The following is a 23,246-nucleotide window of genomic DNA, read 5'->3' as shown; positions in this document are numbered from 1 at the left end:
TCCAATTGTTGTGAACAAGACTTTAACATCTTTGAATCATTTCACATCGCTAAAATGAGACCAGAGTGGAACAACTCAGAGTCCTCGACTTATTTGTTTACTCACTAATGTCGTTTTCTCAGCCCGTCCTCAGAACTGCCCGAAACGCTTTGCGTAATAGTGGCTTTAGGCATTGTATGTACTAGCTCTATCTATAAAGCCAACAAACTTTGTAAAATCTCTTTATGTATGTACCTTACCTAAATAAAAATTATTATTATTATTATAACAAAGACCCAAAAGTGATTCCATGCACCCGCTAAACCCCCTGTTTATGAATGAAAAACGGTTTACCCACGACTCACAACTGATGACGTTCGAACACTTCCGGAACAAGTGCTTCACTGACGAATTTTGTTCGAAGCACAACGCTATAAATGCTTCACCCACGTACTACAAATACAAATAATCGCCAACAGAACCTAAACACCTAACCTAACCTATGCCTATATATGCACAATATGCTAATATATTATAATATTAATTTATATCTGAGAAAATTCCTGTTTAGAATGAACAACATGTGAAAATTTATGAATGCGTCTGTAGGGTCGACCGCTGGATGTAATGGACTTGAGTCGAGGACGGGTTGTGTCCAAGACTCATTCATGAATATGGACATATTGTGCATTAAAAATAAGTTTATTCCCATGTATAAAATAATATTATTAGATATTCAAGTTCTATGTATAGTTTGACGTAGGTTAGGTGTTCAAGGTCTGTTGGGTATTATTTGTATTAGAAGTAATTGGGTGAAGCATTTACAGCGTTGTAATTCGAGCAGAGGTAGTCAGCGAAGCACTGTTCGAGAAATGTTCGAACATCATCAGTTGTGAATCGTGTGGAAATAGTTTTACACAAAAAAAAAGAGGGGGGTTTGCAGGAGGATTAACGAGCATTAGTCCTTGTTAAGGAGGACGAGTTGAGAGATAGAAAAAATATATGTATATTGGTTTACAATTCACAAATTATTGTCATTTCATGTTAAATCAAAACACATTCCCATATTCGTGAAACTTTTATTCCATACTAACACACCTTCGTCGTGGGACAGCGAGAGAACGGCAAGAACAACAATTAGGATATACATAAATAAATATAATAAATAGGAAATAAATAACACAGCATAAAAGGCAACAATAGGCTACTGTTTGGCACATTAAATTTTCTAAGGCTTGAATGTTCTTGTTGGCTTCGTCTAAATAAAATAAACCTACGTATAGATATGTACAATAAACATTTCCTTCCATGTATATGTAAAAAAATCCATTAATAATCAAAGAAATCCAATTACACATTCGTGAAAATTGACCTCTGAGAAGCCGCCTAAAACTAATAAACGTAATTTCAACACTTTACAATACAAATTTAGAGCCATCCAGGAACACTCAAGTGTTAATGCCTTTGCAAGGAAAAACGCTGTGAATGCCCGCAGCTTGCTGTATAATTACTGAGCACACCTGTCTCTGTATAACTACTGAGCACACCTGCCTCTCAAACAGGTAAGGGTTGCAAACAATTTTGCGAATAAGTTACAAGACAAGTTGGGCAGTGATCTGCTCCACGATAGGCTGTAAACTGTGCATTAACAAAAACAATAACACCATCGGTGAATTACCGGGGTCTGTTAACTATATTAGACTGACCTTGTAACAAGGGTGGACGCAGTGGGTGTGGTGGTGGGTGTGGTGTCTGTGGTGGTGGGTGTGGTGGTGTCTGTGCTGGGAGTGGTGGTGGGTGTAGTTGCATATGAATCTGAAGCTAGCAAGTGTAGTTGTGCATGTTAGACACCCTAGTAACACTTGTCATTAAAGTGTTGGTGCTTGACCTTGAGCTTGAAGCAATGAGACCCTTGAAAATCCTAATATCCATGTGGAATAGTTTACCCCCAAAATATAACAACAAAATTATCAAAAGTTCAACCTTATAAAGCTTTAAAAAAAAAATGAGCAATTACTTTCCTTTAAAACCTATGGTTTACGCCCAGTATAGACCGTTGTTGGTGAATTTGGGTTTGGATTTCTTTGTGATGGTGGTTCTGTATATATACTTATCGCTCCACCTGATAATATACGCTCTCCTTGTATATGAATCCTATTACAGTTATGCTCACATACAATATCAAGCAAACAGGAATAAAAAATTCTAATATAACAAAAAGAAATATATATATTTATATAGGGGATACCACCTCTGGATGTGTATATATATATATATTTTTTCATTCATTTGGATAATCACAGATTCGAACTCAGGTCTGAAAAATATTTGTATACATATGCATATCCACTACGGTTGGAGAATGTAAAACACACAACCGGACAAGAAAGAGAAACAGCTTCGAACTGGCGTCCGAGAAGTGACAAAGAAAAGATTAACGTGACTGAACCCCTTATACTTGTCTTCTGACAAACTGTACACAGTTTAACGCCAACATGTTTAGCTTGAGAGATGAACGTGTATGAGAGTGCGTGTATGGCGTGCTTGTAGGCTGTGTGGCCTATCGTATACAAGTTAGTCTAAGCTATAAATGAAGAATTTCAGAGTCAATACTTTCCTGTTGATTACAAAAAATGTATTGTCTGACACATTTCAGAATGGGCGGGTCTTCCGTAGTAGTGACAACTTAATTGTTTACGATTGCGAATCGAAACCATTTTAACCAGTCAGGTACCAATGTGGGACCTCTGTGCGAGAGTCGAGAACTTGCTAACTACTCTAAAGAACCAGGACATCTATTCACAAATTGTCTGAGTTCAAAATAACTCCAGGAGCTCATCAGGTAAGAAATGAGTGGATCATCTTTGGGGCGTCGTCTGTTCTATCTCCTACTTTCAACTAATTTCTTTATAACGTACATAAAAACTTATCTAGAGCTGCTTTGCCTATCTTCGTGTAAGACAAGACAAATATACTGGCGGGAAGCCAGGCGATACAACTGAGCATAGTCACGAGGGCCTCCAAAAATGCTCTTGTAATGCCAACAATAATTATTGTAATCTACCAACTGGCAGCTACCGTCCTTCCCCTGCAGTATTTAGTACTCAGAACATCACAGAAAAGTTAAAACATGCTTATTTCCACGGTGAAGCACCACCAAGGCACACGCGGGTTGTCCTCGGGCGACAAGGTTGCTGGGACTGGTTATTCCCTGCCGAAGAAGCGTATGAGATCGGCGGAAGAGAGCCGTATGGCGCCCGATAGACGCAGATGGGCGGCCTGCAGCTTCTTCATACAGGGCGGGAGATCCGCCTCCAGTTTGCACCTCTGCAGCGGTTCAGAGTAGCCGTAGCCGGGAGGACACTTGTAGCGCAGACCTGCAGACATGGAGAAGAGAGTGAGAAGGCGGGTGGCTGGACTTTGTTTACAATTGATCATATGAAAGAGTAAACAAACGGAATGTCATTGAACAAACGTCTTCTCAATAAAGATGCAAACGATATAAATTTCGAGTCTTTTTCATGGGTTGACTTCCCTTATTTTACTTCTTTGATTTCAGAGGTTAAATGTGAAAAGCAGAGGCTTCTTCGATAAGAAATGTGGGTTATAGAAGCATATTTAGTTATAATACAACTCGTGGAAGGGTGAAATTTAACCTACAGCAAACGAATGTAAAACAAGAATACTGTAGTGGAACCCATAAGAGCTGATGATGATACCCTCTACAGCACCATAGCCACGCCTGCAGATGGCTTCCACAGTGTGAAATCCACACATAATACTGTTTTAGCCTCCAGGGCGCTGCTGTTATCCGCACAGGTCACAATGAATTCACACGAGGGAGTAATACATTAGCACACTTCATATACAGATAAAAAACTGCATCATGAACTGCACTCGCTCAATCCCTCGGGGGTTGTTCAGAACTATTGACTTATTAACTACGTGCATAGGTGATATACTAAACATAATAGATACCCTTAAAAAGCTTCATAGAAAACACCGACCTTACTTAACCTTGTTAGTATGTTCAGATAAGCATCTTATTGCTTCGTAATTACAATTATTACTTAACCTATACCTATAATAGGTTAAGTAACAATTGTAATTACGAAGCTATAAGATGCTTATCTTAAGATACTAACAAGGTTAGGTAAGGTCGGTGTTTTCTATGAAGCTTTTTAAGGGTGTCTATTATGTTTAGTATATCACCTATGCACGTAGTTAATAAGTCAATATTGACTTTACGAATTTGCGAGAACGGGTTGCAACAACAGAAAAACTGTTGCATGCAAGAGTCCAAGAGTCCAAGAGTCTCACCTTTAAGTTTGCCTTCCAGAGTCTCGAAACACCTGTAGAAGCGGACGCAATCACCTTCGAACGGATAGTAGCCGGGCGCTGGGCAATCGTACTGGCTTGTTTTATCCAACTGTGGAGGTAGAGAACAGCCGTTAAAATAACAGAGAAATGAATTAAAGAACTAGGTGAAGCTCTCTCTACTTACACTCTGCTTCCCAACCGTATGTTTAACAGTGAGAAGAGGGATACAGGGTTAACAGTGAGTACGAGACAGAACAATGGGACACTGCAGTATTGTGATTAGAAATGCTCTTGCGACTGCCAAGGAAAATGAGAGAAAAGACAATGGGAGAATACTTGGCATGGATGGTACACGTACAAGGAGTCGCAGTTGGAAACTAAGTACTCATGTGAGCTACAGGCATATTATAAATATGTTTATCATGGCGAAAGCAGTAAATAAATGAACTGAACAAGGGAGGGAAGTGGCAAAGGAAGTTTCAGTCGTATGTAGATAAGACAAAGGTGCCGTGAAGCTGTACACCGGTTGAGTGAAACTGTACACCAGTTGAGTGAAGCTCAGGCCAGGTGAAGGCAAAATAAATGCCAATAAAATTCACTGAGTCGCTTGGTTTGTTTCACAAGGTTGAAAATATAATTGTTATTCAATATCTCAGAGCTAGATTTCATAGCGGTATTTATTTGAACTAAAACACATAATTCGTGAACTTCGACGCTAAAAAAAACTAATTTATTTACAAATTTAAGTACACAATTTCCAAACTTTGAACGTAAGAATTTTGTTGTTGTTTACACGACTCGATGTACACTCTCGTCCCCAATTACTGCTGGGTGAACAGGGATGAATAGTTAAGAATACAGTCGTCTCTGACCAGGGTTCGAACCCCAAGCCGATAGGGCAGAGCTACTACTGGGGCTCGACAAAAGCTGATCACGTATACTACCTTAATAAACTTGAGAAAAAAATGATTCTGAAAACAATAATATACTTAATGGTTATTATACAAACAAAATAAGAGTATAATATAACAGTTTGCCACCCGAAATGAAACGTTTTCTTTAGTCAACTTGCCTCCCAAATTTTCACGGTTGTCGTCTCCACCTCCATGATGTCTGTGGTTGTCTCAATCGGTGAAATAGTCGTGTTGGAGGCTGTCGTCCCGAAGACTGAAGGTGTGGTTGTCGGAGTCACATCTTCTGAATCTGGCTGTGGCGTCGGGTAAGGAGCGAGGTTCCCTATACATTCCACGGTATCAGCTGGAAAAGGAACATTATATCAAATGTCGATTGCTTTCTGTGGAAAAATATTGTTTTTCGGACTCTATAAAGTGAACAGTACCAAATTCTACTATGCTCATAACGTCTAAATACGTACGATGGTCCATATAATTTACAAAAGTACTATCTTAACAGGAGAATGGATTGTTAGGATGAATAATTAGCAACATTATTTATAATACAAACGGAACAGCAATCGTAACTCTAGATAAATATGGGAACGGAGACGTACCAGGATATGAACACTGCTGAGACTTCTCGTCGAAGAGGAGGGCGGCGGGACACGTGAAGATGGGGAAGTTCCAGTTGAAGCCATCCCAGATACAGTAGTAGTAGCTGTTGCAGTAGAGAGGGTGGCGACGGTACCGGTTGTCGTGGTAACACATGAGAGTGAAGGGTGGCGGGGCAGGACCAGAACCGCTCGTTCCCCCAGTGCTTCCTGGAACTCCAGCGCCCCCAGGACCACCAGGGAGGCCAACAGGAATGCCGCCAGCACCACCAGGAGTTCCAGCACTTCCAGGGGATCCAGGAGTTCCAGCACTTCCAGGGGATCCAGGAGTTCCAGGGAATCCAGGGGTTCCAGGGGTTCCAGCAGTTCCAGGGGTTCCAGCAGCTCCAGGGATACCACTGGCACCTTGAGTTCCAACACCTCCAGGGGATCCAGGACTTCCAGGGACTCCAGCACCGCCAGGGATTAAAACACTTCCAGGGATACCACCTCCACCTGGCGTTCCAGCACTTCCAGGGGTTCCAGGACCACCTGGGGTCGCACCTCCAGGCAATCCGGAGACAACAGGAGTTCCAGCACTTCCAGGGGTTCCAGCACTTCCAGGGGTTCCAGGAATTCCTGGAGTTCCAGCACTTCCAGGGGTTCCAGGAATTCCTGGAGTTCCAGAAATACCTGGCCCAATAACTGCACCTCCAGGTCCAACAGCAACAATATTTCCTGGAGTTACACCGCTGCTTACCGACCCTGGGACGCTTGCGGTACTTCCAGGAACTCCAGATGTTCCAGAAGTTCCTGGAAATCCAGCCCCTCCTGGGATTCCAGAGCTTCCTGGTAATCCGGCACTTCCTGGAACTCCAGGAATACCAGCACCTCCAGGTAATCCTACACCTCCAGTAGAACCAGCACTTCCAGGAGTTCCAGGAGTTCCAGCACTTCCAGGTAATCCTACACCTCCAGGAGTACCAGCAGTTCCTGGCAATCCAGCACTTCCTGGAGTTCCAGCACTTCCAGGAGTTCCAGTACTTCCAGGAGTTCCAGCACTTCCTGGCAGTCCAGTACCTCCAGGAGTTCCAGCACTTCCCGGCAATCCAGTACCTCCAGGAGTTCCAGCACTCCCAGGTAATCCTACACCTCCAGGAGTACCAACACTTCCTGGCAATCCCGCACCTCCTGGAGTTCCAGGACCTCCAGGAGTTCCAGGACCTCCAGGAGTTCCAGGAATTCCAACACTTCCTGGAGTTCCAGCACTTCCAGATACTCCTGCACCTCCTGGAGTTCCAGGTCCTCCAGAAGTTCCAGGTTTTCCAGAAGTTCCAGGACCTCCAGGAGTTCCAGGACCTCCAGGAGTTCCAGGAACTCCAACACTTCCTGGAGTTCCAGCACTTCCAGGAGTTCCAGCACTTCCAGGTACTCCTGCACTTCCTGGAGTTCCAGGACCTCCAGGAGTTCCAGGAACTCCAACACTTCCTGGAGTTCCAGCACTTCCAGGAGTTCCAGCACTTCCAGGTACTCCTGCACCTCCTGGAGTACCAGCAATACCTACCTCTTCAGTACCTGGAGTAGTTCCAGAAGTTCCAGGTAATCCAGGAGTTCCAGCACTTCCAGGTAATCCAGGAGTTCCAGCACTTCCAGGCAATCCAGGAGTTCCTGGGAATCCTACACCCCCTGGGGTACCAACGCTTCCTGGCACCCCAGGGCCTCCAGGAGTTCCAGCACTTCCAGGCAAACCAGGACCTCCAGCACTTCCAGGTAATCCAGAACCTCCAGCACTTCCAGGTAATCCAGGAGTTCCAGCACCTCCAGAAGTTCCAGCACTTCCAGGCAATCCAGGAGTTCCAGCACTTCCAGGTAATCCAGAACCTCCAGCACTTCCAGGTAATCCATGAGTTCCAGCACCTCCAGGAGTTCCAACACTTCCAGGCAATCCAGGAGTTCCAGCACTTCCAGGTAATCCAGGGGTTCCAGCACCTTCAGGAGTTCCAACACTTCCAGGCAATCCAGGAGTACCTGCACTTCCAGGAATACCAACGCTTCCAGGCAATCCAACACTTCCAGGTAATCCAGGAGTTACAGAACCTCCGGGAGTTCCAGCACTTCCAGGCAATCCAGGAGTTCCAGCACTTCCAGGTAATCCAGAAGTTCCAGCACTTCCAGGTAATCCAGAAGTTCCAGCACTTCCAGGTAATCCAGAAGTTCCAGCACTTCCAGGCAATCCAGGAGTTCCAGGACTTCCAGGTAATCCAGAACCTCCAGCACCTCCAGGTAATCCAGGAGTTCCAGCACCTCCAGGAGTTCCAATACTTCCAGGCAATCCAGGAGTTCCAGCACTTCCAGGTAATCCAGGAGTTCCAGCACCTCCAGGAGTTCCAACACTTCCAGGCAATCCAGAAGTTCCAGCACCTCCAGGAATACCAACGCTTCCAGGCACTCCAGCAGTTCCAGGGAATCCAGGAGTTACAGCACCTCCGGGAGTTCCAGAACTTCCAGGCAATCCAGGAGTTCCAGCACTTCCAGGCAATCCAGGAGTTCCAGCACTTCCAGGTAATCCAGAAGTTCCAGCACTTCCAGGTAATCCAGAAGTTCCAGCACTTCCAGGTAATCCAGAAGTTCCAGCACTTCCAGGCAATCCAGGAGTTCCAGGACTTCCAGGTAATCCAGAACCTCCAGCACCTCCAGGAGTTCCAGCACCTCCAGGAGTTCCAATACTTCCAGGCAATCCAGGAGTTCCAGCACTTCCAGGTAATCCAGGAGTTCCAGCACCTCCAGGAGTTCCAACACTTCCAGGCAATCCAGAAGTTCCAGCACCTCCAGGAATACCAACGCTTCCAGGCACTCCAGCAGTTCCAGGGAATCCAGGAGTTACAGCACCTCCGGGAGTTCCAGAACTTCCAGGCAATCCAGGAGTTCCAGCACTTCCAGGCAATCCAGGAGTTCCAGCACTTCCAGGTAATCCAGAAGTTCCAGCACTTCCAGGTAATCCAGAAGTTCCAGCGCTTCCAGGCAATCCAGGAGTACCTGCACTTCCAGGAATACCATCGCTTCCAGGCACTCCAGCAGTTCCAGGGAATCCAGGAGTTACAGCACCTCCGGGAGTTCCAGCACTTCCAGGCAATCCAGGAGTTCCAGCACTTCCAGGCAATCCAGGAGTTCCAGCACTTCCAGGTAATCCAGAAGTTCCAGCACTTCCAGGTAATCCAGAAGTTCCCGCGCTTCCAGGCAATCCAGGAGTACCAACACTTCCAGGCAATCCAGCACTTCCTGGTAATCCAGGAGTACCTGCACTTCCAGGAATGCCAACGCTTCCAGGCAATACAACACTTCCAGGCAATCCAGGAGTTCCAGCGCTTCCAGGTAATCCAGCAGTTCCAGCACTTCCAGGTAATCCAGGAGTTACATCACCTCCGGGAGTTCCAACACTTCCAGGATATCCAGGAGTTCCAGCACTTCCAGGTAATCCAGGAGTTCCAGCACCTCCAGGAGTTACAGCACCTCCGGGAGTTCCAACACTTCCAGGCAATCCAGGAGTTCCAGCACTTCCAGGCAATCCAGGAGTTCCAGCACTTCCAGGTAATCCAGGACCTCCAGCACTTCCAGGTAATCCAGAACCTCCAGCACTTCCAGGTAATCCAGGAGTTCCAACACTTCCAGGTAATCCAGCACTTCCAGGTAATCCAGGAGTTCCAGTGCTTCCTGGCAATCCAGGGGTTCCAGCACCTCCAGGAGTACCAACGCTTCCAGGTAATCCAGGAGTTACAACACTTCCGGGCAATCCAGCACTTCCAGGGGTTCCAGCACTTCCAGGTAATCCAGCACTTCCAGGCAACCCAGGAGTTCCAGCACCTCCAGGAGTACCAATGCTTCCTGGCAATCCAGTCCCTCCTGGAGTTCCAGCGCTTCCAGGGAATCCAGGAGTTCCAGCCCCTCCAGGCAATCCTGAGCCTCCAGGAATTCCAGCACTTCCCGGTAATCCAGGAGTTCCAACGCTTCCTGGATATCCTGGAGTTCCAGGCAATCCAGGAGTTCCAGCACCTCCTGAACTTCCGGGTCCAAGAACAACAACATTTCCAGGTCCAACACCACTACTTACTGATCCTGGAACACTACTAGTGCTTCCAGGGTACCCAGTACCACCTCCTCCAGGACCTCCACCGATCCCAGGACCTCCGACACTACCAGGTCCTCCAACACCTACACCTCCGGTACCTCCAGGGTATCCACCTGCACCTCCAGGGCCTCCCGCTACTGTACCTCCAGGGTATCCAGCACCTGCACTTCCAGGGCCTCCAGGGCCTCCAGCACCTGCTCCTCCAGGGCCTCCAGCACCTGCTCCTCCAGGGCCTCCAGCACCTGCACCTCCAGGGCCTCCAGGGTATCCACCAGCACCTCCAGGGTATCCACCAGCACCAGCACCTGCACCTCCAGGGCCTCCAGCACCAGCACCTCCAGGGTATCCACCAGCACCAGCACCTGCACCTCCAGGGCCTCCAGCACCAGCACCTCCAGGGTATCCACTAGCACCTCCAGGACCTCCAGCACCAGCACCTCCAGGGTATCCACCAGCACCTCCAGGACCTCCAGCACCAGCACCTCCAGGGTATCCACCAGCACCTCCAGGGCCTCCAGCACCAGCACTTCCAGGGAATCCACCTGCACTTCCAGGGCCTCCAGCACCAGCACCTCCAGGGTATCCACTTGCACCTCCAGGACCTCCAGCGCCAGCACCTCCAGGGTATCCACCAGCACCTCCAGGGCCTCCAGCACCAGCACCTCCAGGGAATCCACCTGCACCTCCAGGGCCTCCAGCACCAGCACCTCCAGGGTATCCACTTGCACCTCCAGGGCCTCCAGCACCAGCACCTCCAGCACCTCCAGGGCCTCCAGCACCAGCACCTCCAGGACCTCCAGCACCAGCACCTCCAGGGTATCCACCTGCACCTCCAGGGCCTCCAGGGCCTCCAGCACCAGCACCTCCAGGGTATCCACTTGCACCTCCAAGACCTCCAGCACCAGCACCTCCAGGGTATCCACTTGCACCTCCAGGACCTCCAGCACCAGCACCTCCAGGGTATCCACCTGCACCTCCAGGGCCTCCAGCACCAGCACCTCCAGGGTATCCACCTGCACCTCCAGGACCTCCAGCACCAGCACCTCCAGGGCCTCCAGCACCAGCACCTCCAGGGTATCCACCTGCACCTCCAGGGCCTCCAGCACCAGCACCTCCAGGGTATCCACTTGCACCTCCAGGACCTCCAGCACCAGCACCTCCAGGGTATCCACCTGCACCTCCAGGGCCTCCAGCACCAGCACCTCCAGGGTATCCACCAGCACCAGCACCTGCACCTCCAGGGCCTCCAGCACCAGCACCTCCAGGGTATCCACTAGCACCTCCAGGACCTCCAGCACCAGCACCTCCAGGGTATCCACCAGCACCTCCAGGACCTCCAGCACCAGCACCTCCAGGGTATCCACCAGCACCTCCAGGGCCTCCAGCACCAGCACTTCCAGGGAATCCACCTGCACTTCCAGGGCCTCCAGCACCAGCACCTCCAGGGTATCCACTTGCACCTCCAGGACCTCCAGCGCCAGCACCTCCAGGGTATCCACCAGCACCTCCAGGGCCTCCAGCACCAGCACCTCCAGGGAATCCACCTGCACCTCCAGGGCCTCCAGCACCAGCACCTCCAGGGTATCCACTTGCACCTCCAGGGCCTCCAGCACCAGCACCTCCAGCACCTCCAGGGCCTCCAGCACCAGCACCTCCAGGACCTCCAGCACCAGCACCTCCAGGGTATCCACCTGCACCTCCAGGGCCTCCAGGGCCTCCAGCACCAGCACCTCCAGGGTATCCACTTGCACCTCCAAGACCTCCAGCACCAGCACCTCCAGGGTATCCACTTGCACCTCCAGGACCTCCAGCACCAGCACCTCCAGGGTATCCACCTGCACCTCCAGGGCCTCCAGCACCAGCACCTCCAGGGTATCCACCTGCACCTCCAGGACCTCCAGCACCAGCACCTCCAGGGCCTCCAGCACCAGCACCTCCAGGGTATCCACCTGCACCTCCAGGGCCTCCAGCACCAGCACCTCCAGGGTATCCACTTGCACCTCCAGGACCTCCAGCACCAGCACCTCCAGGGTATCCACCTGCACCTCCAGGGCCTCCAGCACCAGCACCTCCAGGGTATCCACCTGCACCTCCAGGACCTCCAGCACCAGCACCTCCAGGGCCTCCAGCACCAGCACCTCCAGGGTATCCACCTGCACCTCCAGGGCCTCCAGCACCAGCACCTCCAGGGTATCCACCTGCACCTCCAGGGCCTCCAGCACCAGCACCTCCAGGGAATCCACCTGCACCTCCAGGACCTCCAGCACCAGCACCTCCAGGGCCTCCAGCACCAGCACCTCCAGGGTATCCACCTGCACCTCCAGGGCCTCCAGCACCAGCACCTCCAGGGTATCCACCTGCACCTCCAGGGCCTCCAGCACCAGCACCTCCAGGGTATCCACCAGCACCTCCAGGGTATCCACCTGCACCTCCAGGGCCTCCAGCACCAGCACCTCCAGGGTATCCACCTGCACCTCCAGGGCCTCCAGCACCAGCACCTCCAGGGTATCCACCAGCACCTCCAGGACCTCCAGCACCAGCACCTCCAGGGTATCCACTTGCACCTCCAGGACCTCCAGCACCAGCACCTCCAGGGTATCCACCTGCACCTCCAAGACCTCCAGCACCAGCACCTCCAGGGTATCCACTTGCACCTCCAGGGCCTCCAGCACCAGCACCTCCAGGGTATCCACCAGCACCAGCACCTCCAGAGCCTCCAGCACCAGCACCTCCAGGATATCCACCTGCACCTCCAGGGCCTCCAGCACCTGCACCTCCAGGATATCCACCTGCACCTCCAGGACTTCCAACACCTCCAGTACCTCCAGTACCTCCAGTTCCTCCAGTTCCTACGGTACCTCCAGTTCCTCCAGTACCTCCGGTACCTCCAGTTCCTACGGTACCTCCAGTTCCTCCAGTACCTCCAGTTCCTACAGTACCTCCAGTTCCTCCAGTACCTCCGGTGCCTCCGGTACCTCCAGTTCCTCCGGTACCTCCGACGCCTCCCGGGACAGCGGGGCCATCTACACCAGGAGGCTCCGGTAGTGGCAAGTTTGCTACGGCCCCTGAACACTCTGGTGGGTTCTTGACGGCTCTTGGGTGGTTACAGATGTCCAGGTCATCGTCAAACACTGTGCCAAAAGGACAATCGAATCGGTAGACGGAGAAACGCTTCTTGGTCCCCGAGAAGTCGACGCAGCGATAGAAATTGTGACAGGAGCCCGGCTGGGGAAAGAAGCCCTCCTCGGTGCAAGGAAGGCGAGCAGGCTTGGTCAGGCTGTTGCCTCCAGCCGTCCGCAGGTTCTTGAAGGAACCGACGCCAGACGTCTGCCGCCATATTGACGCCATCTTCGACGTCCTGCCCATCGATTTCAGGTGAGGCTCGTCCAAATTTCGCCCTGTCGACCACAAATAAAGTTATGCTTCTGATATAAGAGAACAATTTTTTATATTGATTTAATAGCTATTTCAATTATAAGACATAATCAACAAATCTACGGCTGCAAACATACGTTAATGCCAAACATCGAAGAAAAATGAGAATGTTGACCAGACCACACACTAGAAGTTGAAGGAACGACGACGTTTCGGTCCGTCCTGGAACATTCTCAAGTCGATTGTCAATCGATTTGAGAATGGTCCAGGACGGACCGAAACGTCGTCGTCCCTTCAACTTCTAGTGTGTGGTCTGGTCAACATACTTCAGCCACGTTATTGTGACTCATCGCCTGCAAAAATGAGAATCAAACGAGGAAGTAAAAGGCATGGTGGTGACAAGTACAGTAAACAAAAAGAAAAGAAAGGGATTTGGAATATGTAGAGGTATTGATGGCAGCTGGGCTGACACATTGGATTGGCAGCGAGAATACTGACTAGACCCCCGACAACTATATTCAATTGCGTGTTTAGAAACAAGGTAAATTAGTGAAATTATGAGGATAAAGCACCGAGCCATTACGACTATACTGCACTTGGGAGAGATATAAGACTTAAGTATTTAGGATAGGCATCAGGGAAGGAATGGTGCCCAACCACTTGGACGGTCGGGGATTGAACGCCGACTTGCAAGAAGCGAGACCGTCGTTCTACCGTCTAGTCCAATTGGCTTGGGGTTTTCAGAGACAAGAACTCATAACAACATGGAAATCAACTATGTCGCTAATATGACATAGTTAGTTTAGGACATAGTTTCCCTTATGCTGCGGAAATCATTTGGAAACTCCTGGGAACTATATTATATCTCATCAATGTCAGTGACCTTCCGCGCGGGTAGTTTTACATATTAATCACGGTGAACCATTAATAAGACCTAGAATGGCTGCAGAGTTAGTCAGTAAAACAGTTAATGTACTCGGGTACCTGCTAAAGTAAGGGGAGGAGAACCGGGTACAGATGACAGGGCATCAGCAGGACTGAACACGATAAAGAGGGGAACCAGTCTTCCAGAAACAAGGGGAAAAAACTTGAAGTAGATTCAACACAGTCTTACCCCTAAAAAAACACATCAATAATATATAAGCAACATATAAAAAACTGTTGAGCACCATGACAGCTTTCAGAAACCTTAATAAGAGAACATTCAGACTACTACACACTATCTACGTGAGACCATTCTTATAATATGCAGCCCCGGCGTGGTGTCCACACACCTTAAATAACACAAAAAAATTTGAAAAGGTGATGCGGAGAAGAATTACATAGAGCCAGCTCGCCTGAATCCACTCAAGGGTGTCCCCTTCTTAGTGTAGTAATACGAATGATTCAAGAAAGCGTAAAGGAAAGATCGAATTTGACTTGGTGCTTACCGAAAGCGACTGCGGCGAGCACTACCATCAGCAGGGTCTTCTTGCCCCCCATCGTCGCTCGGCCAAAATCCTGAAAAAAATAGGAAAACAATTAGTTTTTTCTTTGTCTTCAAGCTTTACAAATGTATTTATAACGTGCATTATATACTACGCGTGGCAACACGCCTCGAGAAGAGAACTCATTACGGAAGGCATCTCACCAAACTGAATCAGACACGGTTCATTGGTCATCGGATTGTTTTGATGGAACGCACACACTTAAGAGTGCGCCTACCTTGACTATTTAACACTTTAGCTGATAGCATGTGCCACTGGAGCGTGAAATAGCGGTATTCACAATACCTACTTCTACCGTGCCTCTGAGCACTGCTCTACACTACCATTGTTTCGTTTCTGCCGAGCCTCTGAGCAGAGGTCTGGCACTGTTCTACACCACCATTGTGTCGTTACCAGTGCCGCATCGCTTACCGCTCTCTACCCTGTCGTACAGCCTCCTACAATAACCTCCCCAGCAGTACTAACAACCGGTCGAGTAGTGCTAACTCCCAGTGAAGCAGTAATAACAGCAGTGCAAATTGTCGCCAGCCTGCCCAATCTCTCCCTCCGCCACCCCTTCGTGTTCCTCCCGCATGACGTCCGTCACGACTCGGAGGCGACTGACCCAGTTACAATCCCCGTGTAGTCCAGGCGTTGGAGAGCCTCTAAGAGGAGACTTGGTTCCCGCTCTGGTGATCCTGGGGGCCATCCGGCTCCTGGCGCCAGCACCGCTGTGATTGGGCCTCAGTTGTTGAGTTGTGGCGCATAACGGTCATAACTGATATACTGGAAACGAGCTTCTGAGTTCGAAAAATAGATGATCGCGCTTCACTTTGTAAATATTCGAATACAGACATTGTTATTCAATTGTTACTATAACTTACAAACTTCTAGATGCTTGGAATTCTGAAAACAGGATTGTGAATTGTGAAAACAAGATTATTGATTGATTAATTAACTGGAACAGAGACGTCACTGGCGTCAAGAAAATAGGGATATCAAATCTAACTTGTGCGTTAAGTTTAGAATCTTGGCTGAATTTTCCGGCAGGGAAAAGTCGGACCTTAGAGTTAATGCTCTGTTGCCAAGCCACAGAGCTTGAGCACATGGGCTGATCCTCCGACGGCCAACCATTCTTAGTCTATCCCATGTCCCTTTACCAAAAGACGAGCATCACACGTTTTAAGTGCTCGAAGGAAAGACTAAACATCTTACTTAAACGTAAAAGTAAGGCAAATCCAACAAGTCCCCCCCCCCTTCTTTATTAAATGTATATTTATTTGTTAAACTTTATCTATACATATTGATAGGCTAAATATTTGCTTCTAACTATACAATGCATACTCGTGTTGTACGGGTTCAGTCCAGCAGGGGTCGTACTTGTCAAACAAAAATTGCACACACCTAGTTGTGCTTGCGGGGGATGAGCTTCGGCTCTTTGGTCCCGCCTCTCAACTATAAATCAACTGGTGTACAGGCTGCCTGGTCGAGGACCGGGCCGCGGGGACGCTAAGCCTCGAAATCATCGCAAGGTAATCGCAAGGTAGGTAACCAGGTTCCTGAGCCTACTGGGCTCTATCATATATGTGTCGCTGGACAGTATAATGTTGTGTTTGTGTGTTGTGAATGATATGTTGTGTATGATTTGTGTATAAAGAGTACACATGTGAGTGATGGAGGATGTATATTAAGTATATGTGTTGATGTACGTGTGTTCAAGGGTAGATGTATATTAAGTGTGTAATTTGTGGATGCGTGTTGGGTGTGTGTAGAGTGGGGTGGGGGTGGGGTGGGGGGGGGTAAATGTGGCGTGTGTGTGGCAGGGAGAAGGGCAGGCCATGGTGCGAGACGTAGCGGGGGATGAACACCTCCCACAGACACGACAGACGGGACACACCAGGCCGGACCACAGCCGGTGGGTTCAGCCTCGGGACTCCGGCGCTGACGAAGACGGAAGACGAGGTGTGGCTTTTAAGCAGAAGGATATAACAGACTTTATTCACACACCTCAATTTAACTAGTAGAGAAACCTCGATTCCAGAAAAGAAGAGGAAATGTGATATAGAGGGAGCACTAGGGCGGAGCACAAGCGGTCAGAATACTTGAGAGAAGAGCGTACCAGACAGCTCATCCCTTCCTCGTCGGCTGCTCTCACCGCCGTAGTTATTACTGCTATAATTGGAAGCTCCGTTAGGCAGGTAACATTGGGTGCTTGCGGTGTTAAGGAGCGTAATCATATCTGGATGAAAAAAGCGAGCTCCTGTTCCTGGGCACCGCTTTTCAGACGCCGGTTACCTATGGCAGTGCTTCCCGACCCTCTTATAGGTCCGTCTTATCACAATTGCTCGTAAAACTTTGCGTACTTTTAGCCTCAGCTACCTTCCTTGTTATCTCACTCCACTCACTACTCTTACACCGAAGTGTTTTTTTACGTTCCTGTGCCCAACCACTTGGGCTGGACGGTCTCGCTTTATGCAGGTCGGCGTTCAATCCCCGACACACGACTTGATAATGGTCTAGGACGGCCTGAAACGTCGTTGTTTCTCCATCTTCTGATGTCTGTGGTTTGGTCATCGTATCTTCAGCCCCGTTATTATGACTCATCGTCTTCCGGTAGCATCCCCACCCAGTCCCAAATATCATCACTTTGTGCTCCAGGTTTCCGACTATGTCCCTTTGTCCTACCTTATCTTAACCTGAACATTTCTTCGTCAACCTGATCAATTCTCCTGAAAATCATATAGGTTATTATCATGCCTCCTCTAATGAACAAGGATTCAATGCCTCCTCTACTCTGTCTCTCCTCGCATGAGCTGCGTCAGGATCTCCTCATTCGTTTAATCCTCACAGTTCGGGACACTGTTTCACTACATACCACCATAATTTTTCTAGTTGTGCTCCATATTTATTTAGTTTAGGGATTCCATGCTGGTGCGGCATACTCTAAGATTCCCTTGCATTCTAATGTGTACCTGTTCACAAATGTTGATATTATCCTATTTGTGTAAGCCTACGGCTGCTTGGCTAGGGGTGATATTGATTCGCAAGAGTTTTTGTTGATATTTCAGGCAATCATTCGCTTTACGTCCAACCACTTGGTCTGGACGGTAGAGCGATGGTCTCGCTTCGTGCAGGTTGGCATTCAATCCCCGACCGTCCAAGTGCTTGGGCACCATTCCTTTCCCCCGTCCCATCCCAAATCCATATTCTGACCCCCTTCCAAGTGCTACATATCCGTAATGAAATGGCGCTTTACCCTGATAGTTCCCTTCCCTACCCGCTTTTCGATTTGTATTGTTCAGTGGGTCTTCTTGTGGCTTTCCCAAATCTTCTAAACTTGCCCTCTTGGTAGCCGCTGAGTTACGTGAGGTTTCCGCAACAGGTAGGCTGTGAGAGTGATATCTTAGATATTGATGGAGGCTTCATTAAGGCTTGAGCAAAGAGTTTTCGAAATAGATCTGGAAAATTCTGGAGTTGGCTGGGGCAGGGTACACATGTCTCGGTGGTAAAGGAGTGTTGGTGAACAGGTTTTGGGGGCAGGGTAGTGGTATCAGTGGTAGGGTTAGGTAATTATGGTGGGGGTAAGGTGAAGTAGAGATTTTGGGACATTGTTGATTTACCGATAGTGGGGCAATGTAGCTGTACCGGTAATGGGGCAGCGCCGTTGTACTGGACTTGGCTGAGGGTAAGTGGTTGATTTATGGGGAGGGGTTGCTTGAGGAGGGGTTGGCAAACGGGGAGTGGTTGCTTGAGGAGGGGTTGGCAAACGGGGAGGGGTCGAGGTGAAGTGTAACAGATGGTGCGGTCGACGGGAAGAACAGGTGGTCCCTGGGGTGATCTGGCATGGTTCCCCCTTGGGTGATGCACGCCATAATTGGTCACAAGCGGATGAGTTCTCCTTGAGATCTTCATATAATAACAGGGGGATACACAGAGCAGCTCGGCCCCACTCACGCCTGCCTGGACGTACCGTATCTAAATGCTGGCTATATTCCGACGCTGAGACTATTACTCGGAACGCAGAATATCCAAAGCGAATGCAATTAACACAGAGCGACGCGTAATTATTGGCGTCCGCGCTCTCTTCCATTTTCTGTGGTTGGAGACAAGGGGTACCTCTTGTAAAGTATTCTTTGCATTACATTTCTTAACCTGAACAAACTATTATTGAATTTAGGTGCTCAGAGTAACGTTGGCATGAAATTAGTCTGGCAATATATGGAATATGTATTCAATTTTTTATTTATTTAATTATCATTTTCGTTTACCAGGAAGCAGTAATTTTGTAGGCGAAGCTTCCCTTTAAGCGAGTCCCTCCGACTCGAGCCTCAACCCTCACTTTTCTAACATGCCAAAATTGAGCAAAGAAAATTGGATTTTTTTTATGGGTCTCTTAAGTGCGTTTTTTTCTGTGTTGCCTCCTGGTGTTGACATTTTATGGCTTTGGGATGACATTATAGAGGCCATCCTGGAGGAGGTGATGACGTCTCATCTCAGCAACTCTCCATTACTTCTTCAGCTCGTGTCAGCTTAAAGCCATATAACATCTGTTAAGATGGAAGGTATTGTAGTATTAAGTACTACCTAAGTGAGGTTCATAATATTATTATATTATCGATGCTCTTATGTTTTATAAGTATTTGTGTGTACGTCTGATACCATACTACTTGTGAAGGAGGAAATGTATATGTTTATCTCTCAGAATGTTTGGTAATATGTTTATTGTTTGTGATGTGTGTCTATGTATGTATTAACACGGTGTACTGAACGGGGTGAGAATAGCTTGAGCTACCTCATTCCTTTGTGTGTATTTTACATCAATAAACTTATTTCAATTTCAATTTCAATATGTTTTATAAATACTCTATGTTTGCACTTGGTATTTATGGAGTTGATCGAGGCGTTGTTTTAGAGTAAACGTGCGGACTCAACGATATAAACAAATAAACTCAACGATATAAACTAAGTAGATGTTTCCAATGGATGAAAAGAGTACCTATGATTCTCGTATTATTCAAAATAAGCAAAATTTGAGAATTAGTTTCAGCAGGAGGTCGGCAATCATAACGTAACCACTGTAGCATATCTAGTATCTTGTAAATGAATGGTCATTATGACACAAAATGGTAAACAATAAATTTCAAGCAAGCCTCGCACTAACTACAGAACAAAATACACAAAAGGTGCAGTTTTTCTCTGCAAAAATCAAAGTAACTTGTAAAAGAAAGAAATTTGTTCATTTACAATCTACGATTGTCGTTCAGAGCACCGCCTTCGCCTTTCCTCTTCCCCCTCCCCCCCTCCCCCCAACTTCCCTCCCCCATTACTCTCCCTCCAACCTCTCTCCCCCATAACCCTTCTCCCCTTCAGCCAGACTCTGCTGGTCTTCAGGAGAAGCTGTCTCACCAGCTTCCTGTAGTCTGCCTCACGAGTCCAGCAGTGATCACTATGCTAATGTGGCGGGCTACGGGCTCCTAACTGTACACCAGTAGTAGTTAACCCCAATACCTCTACCTCAAGGAGAGAGAGAGAGAGAGAGAGAGAGAGAGAGAGAGAGAGAGAGAGAGAGAGAGAGAGAGAGAGAGAGAGAGAGAGAGAGAGAGAGAGAGAGAGAGAGAGAGAGAGAGAGAGAGAGAGAGAGAGAGAGAGAGAGAGAGAGAATAAAGGCATCCAGGAGATGAACACGTCCAACGCCTCGACACGAGACAGCAGTTCTCTACGGTAAAGAGGGAATTTGGTCTCCCACTGGGAGTAATTTTCCCCTGTTACCGCAAAATTGGTGCTGTTACCGTCTGGTCGCCGGCCACACGACTCGTCATAAAAGTGTTAGATCATACGAATTACCGTATTACGTCAGGTTTACAGACTCGGCCACCAGACGGCACTAGCGAGGCTCGACAACGGAAGACAGATGAGATGAGGAATGCGAACTTTTTGTTCGTTAGATTGATTTTATAGTGTTTGTGTTGGCGCGTGTGAGTGTGTGTATGTGTTTGGGCTGAGGGTAACGTTATTCTTAAGTGTCGGTAGTCTGAGGTTGGTGACTTGACGAGTAGAGCTTGGTGAGAAAACACTTGCACATTCTTGCGTGCACACACACACACACGCAAGCGCAAACACACAAACACATGCATACACACATATTATGGTCTCTCCTCGCTCATATATCACCGAATAACATCATCTCACGCAGTAGAGAACAAAATATTATGATTTGTATTGTGCTCCTTATAACAGTCATCCGGCTCAATGTCATCCTATGAAGGGCTTCATAAAACTCTATATCTGAGCCCATCACCCTACTGAACGCCACCTTGCAGCCTGACTCTAATCTCGTTGCAAAGTCTGCCTCAAATGGTGTTGTTGACATTTTTATATCTTCATCAATAGAAGACTTTTTAACTCTTAAATGGTAAATTTAAGACATGGATTTATTTCCTAAATTGCATAACAAGTATCTTGAAATTTGACCACGAGAAGTGCTATTAATTTTTATGTTAGTATGAAGACCCTGTTAAGTCCTGGATTGGAAATGAAATACAAATATATTTATGGCTAAACTGTAACGGGGGTGATCTTTTTATTTATTAATGGGATTCCCAATACTCCCTGTTCAAGCAAACTTAAGAATTAACCCAAAGTTATTTTCCTAACAACATCATTATTGATCAAAAGGTACTCAAAGGATAAAGGTTACAGCACCATCACCTCAGACGCCACCAGTACGTCTACCATCACCTCAACACCATCACAACACCATTATCACTATTATCACCATTGCCACCAATACCACTCAGGTCAACACCACCATCACCACTACCTCCTATCCTTATCTCCACTACTCCCACAATTTATTTCCAATATTGCCAAGTCATGAGAGAATAATAAGGAATGACATTGCAAACGAACCTGCAAAACTTGCAACTTATTAAAGAAATGTTGGCATTTACATACCACAGAGTCTATCACAGATTGAGAAAGAAATTAGGAATATAGCAAAGCAGAGGAAGTACAGTGACCACAACAGAGCAGTTGCAACATCAGGATCTGCGAGTTGGTACAAGAATTCAACCAACTACGAACCAATTATTTTGCTAAAAGGGAGCAGTAGAACAACAGACGTGCACTTACATCGCATCAGGCTTGGACACTCATGAGCATGGGAAATAGGCTTACAGGTTCCAGAAGACGAGAGGAAATGTCAACACTGTGGAGAAATATATATTTGAAATTTGATATATATTAAAATTTATTTGAAATATATTGACAGAAATTTGGTCTGTCACAAGTTCCAGTGACAGACCACCTGGAACATTATCTAACACAGTGCGGAGTTACAAACCAATGCGATTTCAAGATTCAACAAATCAGATGAAGTTGAACACATTGGACATAATCATACTGAAGAGAACATACGAGTCATAACTACTCATACTCCGTCTAAGTAAAACAAAAGCAAGAAACAAGTAACGCTTAGTGGGCCAGCCAGAGGCTTAGGGCCCGTGCAGGAATATCCCTGACATAAAAAAAATCCAATTCAAGCAACAGCACAGCCCCTTCACTTACTCTCCCTACCTCCCCAAAAGCCTCGACTGTCTCCAATCCTCAGCATCTCCACAATATTGCTTGCCTTCCCCATCTCCTTGAGCCTTCCCCATCTCCTTGAGCCTTCCCCATCTTCCCAACACTTCGTACCTCCCCTAAAGCCACCTCCATCTCCCCAACACTCCCCACCTCCCCTGAACCCTTCTCCTCTCCCCCCACCTCCCCTAAAACCTCGTCCTTCTCCCCAACACTCCCCACTTCCCTTAAAGTCACCTCCATCTCCCGATCACTCCCCACCTCCCTTAAAGACACCTCCATCTCCCCAATCCTCCCCACCTCCCCTAATGACACCTCCATCTCCCGAACACTCCCCACCTCCCCTAATGACACCTCCATCTCCCGAACACTCCCCACCTCCCCTAATGACACCTCCATCTCCCCATCACTTTCTGCCTTCCTTAAAACTTCCACCGTCCTCCATCCACACCCTCTCGCAGCGTCCGCAATCAGAGCTGTGTCAATGTTCCTGGCTCCAGTAACAACACCGAGAATGCGCACGTCAGTAGAATGCCTAATGACGTGTCCGTCTAAAGCAGTGCTTCCCAAACTCTTCACGGCCATTACTCTCTTCCTCATACTCTTTGCAACTTATTAAGGGGTGGTCCCCCCCCTTACACACAGCAAAAGCCCCTCTGTTATCCTCTGCTATCATAACCTGTACTTTACCTCCACTTATGGCTCCCCTACATATCAAAAAAGCTCCCACAGACGCAAAAGGAGGTGTCATGGACCCCAGTTTAGGAACTAATGGTTTAAAGCTACCAGTAGGCCAAGTTCGTCCGTAGACGCCCAGACATCAGGGGGTATATTTATTGGCCCTTGTAAGAACCGTCACTTCACAAATAATTAGTTTTCCAGCCTGGTCCATACATGAGCCTAGTACGATTTT

General features: G+C 47.9%; 1 protein-coding gene across 1 annotated transcript in view; it reads right to left on the bottom strand.

Annotated features, from left to right (window-relative positions):
- Positions 1 to 1,042: 1,042 nt before the first annotated feature.
- Positions 1,043 to 23,246, bottom strand: part of LOC123774575 (uncharacterized PE-PGRS family protein PE_PGRS54) — a 56,614-nt gene continuing 34,410 nt past the window's right edge. The window contains exons 2-6 of the mRNA XM_045768954.2: positions 14,717 to 14,786; positions 5,810 to 13,309; positions 5,372 to 5,556; positions 4,300 to 4,408; positions 1,043 to 3,356 (exon numbers count right to left, since the gene is read on the bottom strand). Of these exons, the coding sequence (XP_045624910.2) occupies positions 3,184 to 3,356; positions 4,300 to 4,408; positions 5,372 to 5,556; positions 5,810 to 13,309; positions 14,717 to 14,768 (8,019 nt within the window). The 5' untranslated portion in view covers positions 14,769 to 14,786 and the 3' untranslated portion in view covers positions 1,043 to 3,183. The remainder of the gene's footprint in view (positions 3,357 to 4,299; positions 4,409 to 5,371; positions 5,557 to 5,809; positions 13,310 to 14,716; positions 14,787 to 23,246) is intronic.

The sequence above is a fragment of the Procambarus clarkii genome, chromosome 51 (genome assembly GCF_040958095.1).
Source record: "Procambarus clarkii isolate CNS0578487 chromosome 51, FALCON_Pclarkii_2.0, whole genome shotgun sequence".
NCBI lineage: Eukaryota > Metazoa > Arthropoda > Malacostraca > Decapoda > Cambaridae > Procambarus > Procambarus clarkii.
This window is presented reverse-complemented; position numbering and strand designations above follow the sequence as displayed.